This window comes from Muscardinus avellanarius, assembly GCF_963383645.1.
Source record: "Muscardinus avellanarius genome assembly, chromosome: 13".
Lineage (NCBI taxonomy): Eukaryota > Metazoa > Chordata > Mammalia > Rodentia > Gliridae > Muscardinus > Muscardinus avellanarius.
In genome coordinates, this window is record NC_137799.1 from 93,624,356 (window position 1) to 93,637,227 (window position 12,872).

General features: G+C 42.3%; 1 protein-coding gene across 1 annotated transcript in view; it reads left to right on the forward strand.

Annotated features, from left to right (window-relative positions):
* CENPP (centromere protein P) overlaps positions 1 to 12,872 on the forward strand; it is a gene marked incomplete at both ends in the record, with an annotated part of 192,368 nt that overhangs the window by 23,443 nt on the left and 156,053 nt on the right. The window contains one exon of the mRNA XM_080709009.1: positions 7,965 to 8,061. Within this exon, the coding sequence (XP_080565135.1) occupies positions 7,965 to 8,061 (97 nt within the window). The remainder of the gene's footprint in view (positions 1 to 7,964; positions 8,062 to 12,872) is intronic.

Sequence of the window (12,872 nt, forward strand, 5' to 3'; positions counted from 1 at the left end):
GGTGGGGTGTGTGTTTATTTGGTGATTGCGTTCAAACTGTTCCCTTAAATATGCTTTTCCCCAATCTGTGCTAAGGCTAGGTTGTATTTGTATAAAATTCTCAACAATGTCTTTTTTATTTGCTTGCTTATTTGTTTTTGGTGTTAAGGATTGAACCTAGGGCCATTCTCCCTCTGAGCTATACCCCCAGCAATTTTAATTTTTAATTTTTAAATTTGCTTTGTCTGGGTTTGGACCTGCAGTCCTCCTGTCTCGGCCTTCCTAGTATTGGGATTATAGGTTTGTGCTGCCAAACCCAGCTCTCAACTCAAAATTTTGGATGTGTGGACTTGGGATTGAACCCAGAGCAGAGGCAGCCCTTTTGTTTGGTTTTGTTTGGTCTGGGAGTGTAGCCCGGAGGTAGAATGGTTTCCAGGAACCCCAGTACCACCAAAAAAAAAAAAAAAAAAAAGTCTTTAGCCAGACGTGGCGGTGCAGGCCTGTAACCCTAGTACTTGGAAGACTAAGACAAGAGGATCACAGGTTCAAGACCAGCCTCAGCAACTTAGCAAGATTCTCAGCAACCTAGTGAGATCCTTTTTCAAAATAAAAAATGAAACAGACCTTGGGATGTAGCTCAGAGGTATAGTGCCTCTAGGTTCAATTCCTAGTACCACAAAGAAAAAAACCACACACACACACACACACACACACACACACACACACACACAAATAAAAGCCACCAGAAAACCCTTTATGCTATCCTTTTACAGCCACACCCTCCCAGGATTCTATTTGTTTTGTCTTGCTGCTTTTGGTTATTGCTGTTGGTTTGTTTCTGTCTTTTGAGACAGGGTCTCTCTATATTGCCCAGGCTGGTCTTAAACTCTTGGGCTCAAGCTGTCCTCATATTGCCCCCGCTTTCCAAGTAGGTGTGACTGCAGGTACATTGTCCTCCGCACCTGGCCCCTTCTGAGACTCTTGACCCCTCTTATCCCCTGGCAAAACCTGTTCTAACTTTTTTTTTTTTCTGAGTAGTATTTCACTGTATGGATGTCCTAGAGTTTGTCAATTCATCCATTGAAGGTCATTTGCATTACTTTAGAGTTTTGGTGAAAAGACCATATTATAGTTATATATAGCATATTATTGTCGAACATTACATGAATTGTTTTTCTTATATATGTAATTTGTACAGTAGTCTCCTTATTTGCAGTTCTGCTTTCTATAGTTCCAGTTACCCTGTGTCAACAAAAAAATGGTCTGAAAATGTTGTAATTGTCTTGACTTTTGAAAGTCAAGATACCTTTTATTACGCTGTATTGTCATAATTATTCTATTTTCTAATTTGTTACCATTATTAAACTCTTGTGCCTAACAAATTTAACTTTATCATAGTTATATATGTATAGGAAAAAAAACATATTTGGGCATGGTGACACATGCCTGTAATTCCAGCTACTCAGGAGGCTGAGGAAAGAGGATCCTAAATTCAAGGCCTTGGCAACTTAGTGCCACCCTGTCTCAAAATAAAAAAATTAAAGCTGGGCGTGGTGGGGCACACTTGTAGTCCCAGTACTTGGGAGGCTGTGACAGGAGGATCACGCGGGTTCAAAGCCAGCCTCAGCTGCTTAGTGAGGCTCTCGGCAACTTAGTGAGACCCTATTTCCAAATAAAATATAAAAAGGTTGGGAATGTAGCCCAGAGGTAAAAGGCCCCTGGGTTCCATCCCCAGTACCATTAAAAAAAAAAAAAAAAAATCAAAGAAAAGAAAAAAAATTAAGCCAAATGTAGTGACACAGTCCTGTAATCCCAGTACTTGGAAGGCTGAGACAGGAGGATCATAAGTTCACAGCCAGCCTCAGCAACTTATCAAGACAACTTAGTGAGACCCTGGGGATGTAACTCAGTGCTTGTCTGACATTTGCAAGACCCGCTTTCAATCCCCAATACCACAAAAACAAACAAAAAATCCATAGTGCGACAGACTGGCTCAATCGGGATGGCCACTGAGTCCGTTCGCAACCAAATTATCTCAGAAAGGTGGACAAAGGGTCGATTGCACAAGAGGCATTGATCCATGTCAGATTCTTTCCCGGAGAGGAATCTCCACATTTAGTGCCGTGAATAGGAACTTAAAGGAGTTTATTTCATAAAAGGGAAAGAATCGCTGCAGATAAGTGGCTGCAGAACTACCATCTAAACCTTTGTCCACCTTTCTGAGATAATTCGGTCGCGAACGGACTCAGCGGCCATCCCGATTGAGCCAGTCTGTCGCACCATAGCATATGTAGGGTTTGGTACTGTTTGTAGTTTCAGGCATCCATTGGGGGCCTTAGAATGTGTCCCACATGGATACTGGACAATTATCGTATATACTTACATAGATAGTACAATAAGCTGGGCATGGTGGCGCACGCTTGTAATCCTAGCATTCAGGAGGCTGAGACTGGAGGATCACGGTTCGTGAACAGCCTCAGCTATTTAGTGAGGCCCTTTGAAACTCAGTGAGACCCAGTTTCAAAATAAAGAATAAAAAATGGGGCTGTGGGTTTAGCTCGGAGGTAGAATGCCCCTGGGTTTCATCTCCAGTGCCACAAAAAATAAAAATATACTACAGTAAACATTCACTGTAGGTTTCTATGTGAATGTAAGTTCTCTTTTCTCTGTAGAAAATAACCAGAAATGTAATTACTTGAGTCACATGATAAGGGTATGTTTAAATTTATAATAAACTCTCCTAAACTGTTTTCCAGAGCAGCTTTTTTTTTTTTTTTTTTTTTTTTTGCATTCCCACCAACAGTGTTTGAGAGTGACTGGTAATATTTTAGTGAATTAACTTTGATATCTACCTAATTTTAGACTTTATATTTCTAGGAACTAATTTTTAGGGGAAAAAATCTTGATCCTAATTTAATCTCTTTATATTTTGCTTCGTACTTAAGGAGCCACTTGGAGTTATTTTCATTTTTGATTACTTTAGTTGAAATTGAAATGTGTGTTTCTGCCAACATTTTGTGAAAGAGATCCATGACATCTGTTTTACATTTAGTGAAGTTTGGACTTAGGAAAACAGAGATAAATTACATTCACTCTTACAGTTGTATGAGCCAACACACAAACATGGTTTCTTTCTCTGATGGAAAACTATAAGTGCTTTAATAACAGGACTCTATGGAGAAACAGATGGGGGTATGAAAGATTGGGAACTATTCTATTTCTTATATTCTTTTTAAAAGAATAGTCTATCGTGTGTGTGTGTGTGTGTGTGTGTGTGTGTGTGTGTGTATGTGTGAGAGAGAGAGAGAGAGAGAGAGAGGGAGGGAGGGAGGGGGGGAGAGAAACTTGGTCATTGTAGCTCTTGAGATTAGTTTCTTGGCTCATCACATGATCAAGAGCTTATTCTTTGTGCCCTTATTTGATGGAAAATGATATGTCATATTATGCCGGCCTGTACGCTCTACTGAAGAAACTGCTGTTCTTAAAGGCTTATATTGTTTGGAGAGCAATTTGTTTTTTCATGGTAAAAAATATTTTTAATAAATACCAGGCCAAGTTTAAGCACATAGCATTTGGCGTTCCCTATAAACTGGGTCCTCACTTAGCTGTGTGTTTATTCAGCTACTCTATTGCTCTCTGTGTGTTTCACGTGTTTTCTCTGTGCTTGCTCTTCTGCTGCTTTTTCTGGCCGCCTTTTGGATTACTTAAATTTTGTTTCCTATTTTTCCTTTTTTCCCCCCAATCAGCATGTGTCTTACCACTGAATCACATCCCCATTTTCTTTTTGTTGTAAAATACTCACAAATGTCTCAGCCTCCCAAGTACTGGGATTACAGGCTGATTAGTTCTTGAAAAGGTAAAAAGAGAAAAAAGTAAGAGGATTGAAGGGTCACTGGCCCTTTAAGTTAATAGGAGTGTCATCGTGAGGCTTCTGACTTTTTGTCTACCCCTCTCTGATCAGAAGCTGCCTCAGTAGCCAAAGGCACACCCCTGTATTTAGAGGACAGGGTCCTCTTATGCCCTCCCTGGCTCCCACAGGCCCAGTGCAAGCTGTTCTAGGAAAAATTATATCACTGCCTGCGGGCGAGCTCAGACGAGAGGAATGGGTAGCTACTGCGGTGCTTTCAACCGTAACTGACGCACTATCTGAGCCTTCACCTGGAGGCTGCAGGCTTCGCTACACCCCAGAATTGCACAAGGGAGGCTCCAAACAGGTGCTGCTGCAGTTGTTGCCTAGGGACGGAGATGATGTCCTGGTGCTTCTTAACATCACCTCCTCAGAACTGTCCCGCATAAATACTTCTCGGTACTCCATTTTAATTTACCTTTGTGTAGCTTGGTATTCCTTTTTATTGGATACTATATAGGAATTGCAAAATATAAAATCTAACGTGGGTGCATGGTCCTGCAGGTTGAACTCAGAGGCAATCTACCTCCAAGCTACCCCCCCCCAGCCCAGTTTTATCTTTTTATTATTTGAAACAGGGTCTTGCTAGGTTGCTGAAAATCTCACTAAGTTGCTGAGGCTGGCCACAACCTGTGATCTTCTTGTCTCAACTTCCAAGTATTGGGATTGCTGGCATAAGCCACCATGCCCAGCTAACCCTCTTTTCTTTATAAAGTTACCATGCCTCAAGTTGTTCTGTGGTTTGTTTGTTTGGTTGGTTGGTTGGTTTTTGGTTTTTTACAGTACTGGAGATTGAACCCAAAGACATTCCACCTCTAAGGTATACCCCCAGCCCTATTTTTTATTCATTTTGAAACAGGGTCTCACTGAGTTGCAGGGGGCTTCCCTAAGTAGCGGAGGCTGGCTGCGAACCCGGATCCTCCTGTCTCAGCCTTCCAAGTACTGGTATCACAAGGGTGAGCCACCATGCCCGGCTCTTTCTTGATTCTTTGTATGCTTTGTTTTTCTTATTGCTGTTTTGGGTTTTTCTGTGGTACTGGGTATTGAACCCAAGAGCAATTTACCTGCAAGCTGACTGACACAGGTCCCCTCAGGCTATTTTACTTTGAAACAGAGTCTCACTTAATTGCTGAGAACTTCACTAAGCTGATGAGGCTGGCTTTGAACCAGTGATCCTCCTGTCTCAGCCTCCCAAGTCCTGGGATTGCAAGCGTGTGCCAGCACACTCAGTTTTACTGTAAACTTCGTACTCTTCCCAAGTTCGGGTGTGTGATTCCACAGCTGTGCAGTGCAGTGGCCTTTTTCCGAGGGGGCGTGGCCCTGGGAACTCCCTGCACTGCCCTTTTTGCCGTTACCCTTACATGCATTTTGTTCAGCAGCGTGTCCGTCCTGGCCACCCGTGGTCTGAGGTTCGTGCCCTGCTTTCGTGTGCCTTGCTCACAGCAAACTGCAAAGCTGATAAACCCAGGTGTTGTTCTACACCATAGTTCAGTCAGGATTTTTACTTTGCAGATTTTGGTTGGTCTGTGTGTGGACCGGCCGTCTGGTGGTGATCCTGGGACTCAGTAACAGGTGTAGAGAGACCCTTTCTCCTTTCTCCAGGTTTGTTTGTTTCTTTTTTTTTTTTTTTTTTTTTGTGGTACTGGGGTTCCTAGAAACCCTTCTACCTCCGGGCTACACTCCCAGACCTATTTTTATATTTTTTATTTGGAAACAGGGTCTCTTAAGCCAGCAAGGCTGGCTTCGAACCTGTGCGATCCTCCTGTCTCCACCTAGCAAGCACAAGGATTACAAGTGTGCGCCACCACGTCCAGCTTAGGTTCCTTCTTTCTGATTCTTCCCTTCTCTGCTTAGAGCAGGGCGAGGCAAAGTGAGCACCCCTGCCCTGATGCAGCAGCCACACTGCTGGGGGATAGGAGTAGCACCCTCTCTTTGCTGGTACTCTCGGTGCCTCATGGGGCTGACTGACACACCCCCTAATCTCCCAGCACCCGACTGGGAGGGGAGGAAACAGCTCTGCCTGCTTTTGCTTATTGCCAGCAGTGTGGGTCAGCGAGCTCCACCCTCCACGGAGTGCTTGGTTGGGAGCAGAGGGGGTTTAGTCCTCTTTGGGTTTGCGTCCCTTCTTCAGGACCCCTCATCTGCATGACCTCTGCTGGCTAAAGGAAGTGGTTTCCCAACCTTGTTACTATTTCGTCTACACCCTTTGGTAGTTCAGGGCTGCAGGCTGCTCTGCTGTCCATACAGTAATATACAGGAGACAGAAGTTAATTCAAAAAATCCATCCTCACCAGGCGTTCCCTTGATTTCCCTGTCAGCACTGTGGATCTTCTGAGGCTGGCTTCAGGGGTCACGTGTTACGCCCCGTGCTTACCCTATCATGGTTAGAACAGGAGCTCTGCCACCATAATCGCTTATTAAGTCAATGATTAGGTCAATTCATGGACCTTGGCCTCAAGTTACTCATAGTTTATGTGGCTGACAGTGGTAGAGAGGTAAAATATTAAGAGAATTAAGATTCATTCCTCTGGTAGCTCACAGGCAAAGGAAATTATTTATAGTTACTAGGAATAGGATGTGTACCGTGGTGACATCATTGTGCCCCGCCGTTCAGCTCTGACACTGACAGAACCTGCAGGCCATAGCACAGTCTCCTATAACACTGCCTCCCTCGCCCCGATGTAAGGGTCAGAGTCCACTTGCACTTATATCGGAGAGGCTATAAATTCAGGATTTCCTGTACCCCTCCCGCTCCTTGAGCTTAGTAATTGCTAAAAGCACTCAGGGATCTTACTGGAAATACTGTGCTCACAATTAACTTTTTTTTTTTTTTTTTTTTTTTTTTTGGTGGTACTGGGAGTGGAACCCAGGGGCTTTCTGCCTCCACGCTCTACTCCCAGATATATTTTATACTTTATTTGGAAATAGGGTCTCACTAAGTTGCTGAGAGCCTCACTAAGTAGCTGAAGCTGGCTTCGAACCTGTGCAATCCTCCTGTCTCAGCCTCCCAAATGCGGGGATTACAACCATGCGCCACCACACCGGCTTATCATTTTATTATAAAGATATAAAACTTAGAAATAGCCAAATGGAGCCTGGCATGGTGGCGCATGCTTGTAATCCCCGTGCTTGGGAGATGGAGACAGGAGGATCACAGGTTCGAAGCCAGCCGCGTTGGCTTAAGAGACCCTGTTTCCAAATCAAAAAAGTATAAAAAAAAAATAGGTCTGAGAGTGTAGCCCAGAAGTAGAAGGGTTTCCAGGAACCCCAGTGCCACCAAAAAAAAAAAAAAAAAAGGAAAAGAAAAAGAAAAGAAATAGCCAAATGGAAACAACCCATAGGTTAAGGTCTGGGGACTGGAAAGAAGGAGGCCTGGCGGGAACAGCTTTCTTGAGGAATCTGGCACATCACCAGAGTTTCTTTTGGGGACTTACTAGGGAGGCACTTCTGATTAAATCACGGATCGTGTGCTTGAGCCCAGCCTGCTAGTATCCAGCATAACGAAGACATTCCTGAGCTACCAGAGGGTCCACGCTCTGTGCCTGAAACCAGCACCTGTGCATTCTTGATTATTCTTTTTGTACCACACTCGTCAAAACAGATCTCACAGAGAGTGTGGCACCTGAGTGATTTGAAAGGTGGATGGGCTTTAATCGTTTGAAAAGGGCATTCCAGCTGGGCATGGTGACGCACCTTTGTCATCCCAGTAATTGGGAGTCTGAGACAGGAGGATCCGGGTTTGCGGCCTGCTTCGGCTACTTAGTGAAGCCCTCTGCAACTTAGTGAGCCCTGTTTCAAAATAAAAAATAAAAAATAGGTCTGGGGATGTAGCTTGGAGGTCGAATGCCCCTGGGTTCCATCCCCAGCACCACACACACACACACACACACACACACACACACACACACACACACACACACACAAAAGCATTCCAGGCTGAAATAGGCTGCTGCATTAGCATTTCCACAGGAGGGCTGTGCAGTGCAGGTTCATTAAGTATGAAGAAAAAATAAGAAATATAGCTATGTTCGCCTATCATTTAATGATACTTATTAATCATAGAATCTTATTCCTACAGAGCAGAAGAAAGAAGAGATTTGTTCATGTTTTTCCGAAGCCTGCATTTTTTCGTGGAGTGGTATGAATACCGTAAACGCACATTTAAACATTTCAAGGTAAAGTTCAAAGTCTCTGAATTTAAACAGACATGGAAAATGGTGCTGGTTGTTAATTTGGGGACTCAGCCATAACATACTTTCCCTAAAGTTTTTAAAATAGAAAATATTTTCACTGACCTCAGGAATTTACAATTATCTGTAATAAATGGAGGAGGAGCTTTTGTATAAACCAGTCATTTACATTATGGAAACTTTGAAAGAAATGTAGTTACATTCTAACTCATTTTAAAATAGGCAGTTTAAGAATCAGTCTTTCTTTTGGGTTCTATTCTTTTTTCTTATAAAATTGATTCTATTTGAGCAAGCTAATGAAACTTGTCAGGCCCAGGATTTTCTCCTGAGTGAAACATGGGCAGTTTCCACACTGCAGTCCCTTTCTCGCAGGTCGTCTTTTGCCAGAACAATTGAGTAGCTCTGCTTCACAACTGGTGAAACACAATAAAGACGGGAGCTTGCTGGCAGTTACAGGACTGAATGAAACACCTAATTCCACTGCTTTGGGTTTGGGGTTTTTTTTTGTTTTTTGGGTGTGTGTGTGTGTGTGTGTGTGTGTACGTACGGTACCGGGGATGGAACCCAGGGGCATTCTACCTACGAGCTACACCCCCAGCCCAAGTTTTATTCTTTATTTTGAAGCAGGGTCTCAGTCTCTTTGAGTTGTGGAGGGTCTCACTAAGTAGCTGAGGCTGGCCGCGAGCCGCAAGCCTCCTGTCTCAGCCTCCCAAAGGGCGTGCACCACCACACCCGGCCCCATTGTTTCTCCGTGCATTTGAGTGGGTTGTGAGAAATAGAACTATCCCCGTTTGCTAAACCGGGTTGACTCCGGAGGCTCTTGAGGCAGGTGGAGATGTTTAGTCCGTGTGTTGTTTCTATGGAGTACAGAGCACTTGAAGATCTGGTCTTTGCTGGTTCTAGCATTACTAGGATGGGAAAAAGCAGCACATGCTCTGTAGCTGTCACCATCGAGCCTGTGTCTTTCGCATCCTCCCAACCTGAAACTCTACCTGTAACACACTAACTTCCCATTCCCTCCTTGCCCAGCCCTGGCACCCACGACTCCATTTCTGTTGCTATGAATTAGACTGCTCTAGGTGCCTCATACAGGTGGAGTTACCTTTTTGTCTGGATTAGTTTACTTCTTCAAGGTTGATTTGTGCTGTAGTATGATTTCCTTTTTAAGGCTGAGTAATATTCCTTTGTGTGGATCTAACACAGTTTGTATACCTGTTTTCGTATTGATAGGCACTTGGATTGTTTCCACTTTGGGCAGTTGTGAATAATGCTGCTCTGAGCACCGGCATAACAGCATTTCCTAGTGTCCCTGTTTTTATATTTAATTTATCTGTTTTTTCGGGGAGGGGTATATGGAATTGGATGCAGTGGCATACTACCCCCAGCCCTATTTTATTTTTTATTTTGAAACAGGGTCTTGCTAGGTTGCTTAAGAGCCCTCTCTCTTGCTGAGGCTATCCTCAAACCTGTGATCCTTCTGTCTCAGCCTTACAAGTACTAGGATTATAGGTACGTATCACCACGCCCAGCTTTATTATATATATATATACATATATATACATATGGAAGAAAAATAAGTATATGTATGTATATATATAACATATGCATGTGTCTATATACACATATGTAGAATTGCTGGATATGTAGAATTGCTGGATACTAAGATACTTTTAAGCTAATTTTTTGAAGACTAGCAAACTTTTTCATAGCAGCTGTGCCATTTTACATCCCCACCAAAAAAGCACAAGAGTTCCATTTTCCCACCAACCTCTCCAACACTTGATGTTCCTAGGGTGTGTGTATGTGTATAGATCTTTTTGCTGTGGTGGTTTTGGTTATAGACAGTTTAGTAGGTATGAAGTGATAAATCGTTGTGCTTTTGATTAGCATCTTCCTAACATATTGGCAATGTTGAACACCTTTTCATGGCTTATTGACTATTAGTATATTTTTTATGAAATGTGTATGTAAATTCTTTCCTCATTTTTAATTGGGTTCTTTGTTGTTATTGATTTGTGTAAAAGTTCTTTATATATTCTAGATATTTATCTCTTATTGGACATGATATGTGATTATTTTCTCTGAGTTGTCTTTTAATTCTCTTGATAATATCATGATGCACAATTTTTTTTCTTTTTTTTTTTGGTACTGGGAATGGAACCTAGGGGCATCCTACCTCCAAGCTACACCCCAAGCCCTGTTTTTTATTCTTTATTTTGAAACACACTCTCACTGAGTTGCAGAGGGCTTCACTAAGTAGCTGAGGCTGACTGTGAACCTGGGATTACAAGCATGCACCACCACGCCTGGCTAGTATTTTTTAATTTGATGAAAACTTCTTTGTTCTATTCTGTTGTTTTTGGTGTCCTATTTAAGAAATAATTACTAAATTGTCTTAAAGATTTTTCCCTATGAATTTGTGTGTGTGTGTGTGTGTGTGTGTGTGTGTGTGTGTGTGTGTGTGGTACTGGGGATGGAACCCAGGGGTATTCTACCTCTGAGCTACACCCCCAGCCGTATTTTTGTGTGCGTGCGTGTGTGCGTGCGTGTGTGTGTGTGTGTGTGTCTGGGGATGAAACCCTGGGGCATTTGACCTTCAAGCTACACCCCCTGCCCTATTTTTTATTCTTTAGTTTGAATCAGGATCCTCGCTAAGTAGCTGAGGCTGTTTGTGAACCCAGATCCTCCTATCTCAGCCTCCCAAATGCTGGATTACAAGTGTGTACCACCATGCTCGGCTTCTGTATGAATTTTATAATTTAGCTCTTAAGTCTAGGTATTTGACCAATTTTAAGTTAATTTGGGGGAGGCTGGGTATTGAACACAGGAGCATTCTAGTTCTCAGTGATGTCCCCAGTTCTACTTTGATTTTTATTTTTAATTTTGAAATGGTCTTGCCAAGTTGCTGAGGGTCTTGGTAAGTTGTGGAGGCCAGTCTCAAACCTGTCATCCTCCTGTCCAAGTACTGGTATTATGGGCTTCTATCACCATATCCATCTTAAATTCTTTTTAAATATGATGTTATATTATGGTCTTTTCCTCAGCAGGTTTCATTATAAAAAGGATATAAGAATACATTCTGAAAACTAAAAACTTAACAGACACATCTGACCCCTCTCCCTAGACTCAGTCTTATCACGGAACCCTCCTTTATCAGATATCCATTTCCAGATAAGAGTTCAGTTTATGTTCACTGATATAGTCAAGGTTGTGGTAGTTTAAAAATTGGGGCTTTTTTAAAAATAAAACAACCTTTCTATTACAGTGGATTTTTACAATATTTATTGTATATTTAATTCAAATGTGCTCACTATCATGCTAGACACAAAAAGATAAAGTGGTGCTTAGCACACAGTATGCTTTCAGTTACAGAGAAATAAGGCATGCACACAAAATTATAGGACAACAGTATAATAGTTATGATAATTAATTACCAAACTAAATGAGCAAATTAACAAGCATTATCAGAGTAATCATTGTGGCCTTAAGAGATTGCAGGTGCTTTGATGAAAGCATTTCATCCTGGGATCTACCACGAGAAGCAAGGGGAGTTATTCTAGGTAGTAGGGAAACAGGCAGTGCTTTAGAATGGTGTGAGCGTTCTGGGAATAGTGTATAGAGAACAATGGGTTCCACGTGTAATTCACAGTAGGCCTGATCCTGACACTCCGCTCTGCACTCAGCCTCGTGTTTTGTATTTAACTCTCCAGCAGTGTGTGGACTCACACACCCCGGGGCTGGAGGCAGAGGAAGGCTAGTTTGGGAACTAACCTGGCAGTCATCTTAAATCGTCACTATTAGCTCAGAGATGAGACTTCTCTTCAACCTGTTCATTGCCCGCGGGTGTTGAGAAGATGTTGCGAGGGGGCTTTGGGTGAGTTTTGGGTGTGTTTGGTGACCATGTGTGCACCTGGGTAGGCTGCAGGGTGGTGTGCAGTAACACCATAGGAGATACTCTATTATCATTTTTTATATTTTAACAAATTTATCCACAACACCCTCATCCCTGTAGGGTAAAAGTAAATTTTTTTCAATTATTTTATATTTGAAAACTTTACAGTTGAAGAACCTCATCACTGTTCTCTTAGAAATTAGATATAGTTTTTATTTTTTTCTTATAAGATTACCTGTTGTGGCTTGACTTTTTAAATATTTTATGGTAGACTTATACGTAGATTCCCAAAATAAGTGATACCACCGCTTCTGGGGGGGGTGAAATAATCCAGGGGTTGCATTTGGGAGGCACTAAATGAGAATAAAGCGTTGGTGAAAACAGCTGAGAGATGCTGATAATTCTTTTTCAGAAGAGGGTACGCTAAAACAAGTTTGGGGATTTGTGACTTAAAATGTTAATATTTACATAAAATAATTTTTGTGGTACTGGAGATGGAATCCAGGGGCTTTCTACCCTGGGGTACCCTCCCAGACCTATTTTTTTATACTTTATTTGGAAACAGGGTCTCACTAAGTTGCTGAGAGCCTCACTAAGTAGCTGAGCCTGGCTTCGAACCTGTGCGATCCTCCTGTCTCAGCCTCAGCCTCCCAAGCGCTGGTCTTACAAGTGTGCGTCACCACGCCCGGCTATAAGATAATTAGACTAACTGTGTGACCACGAAGCAGAAAACTTTGAACGTTTCTATATTAGCTGTTTATCAAAGAGTAAAACTCTATTCTATTCTGTATTTCTTAGGCTAAGTGAAAATATAGTAAAATATCTGCCTTGGTAGGAAGAAAGCAAAGTTCCTACTTCATACTGAATAATGATGAATCATAAAAGAAAAATGGGAGATCACTGG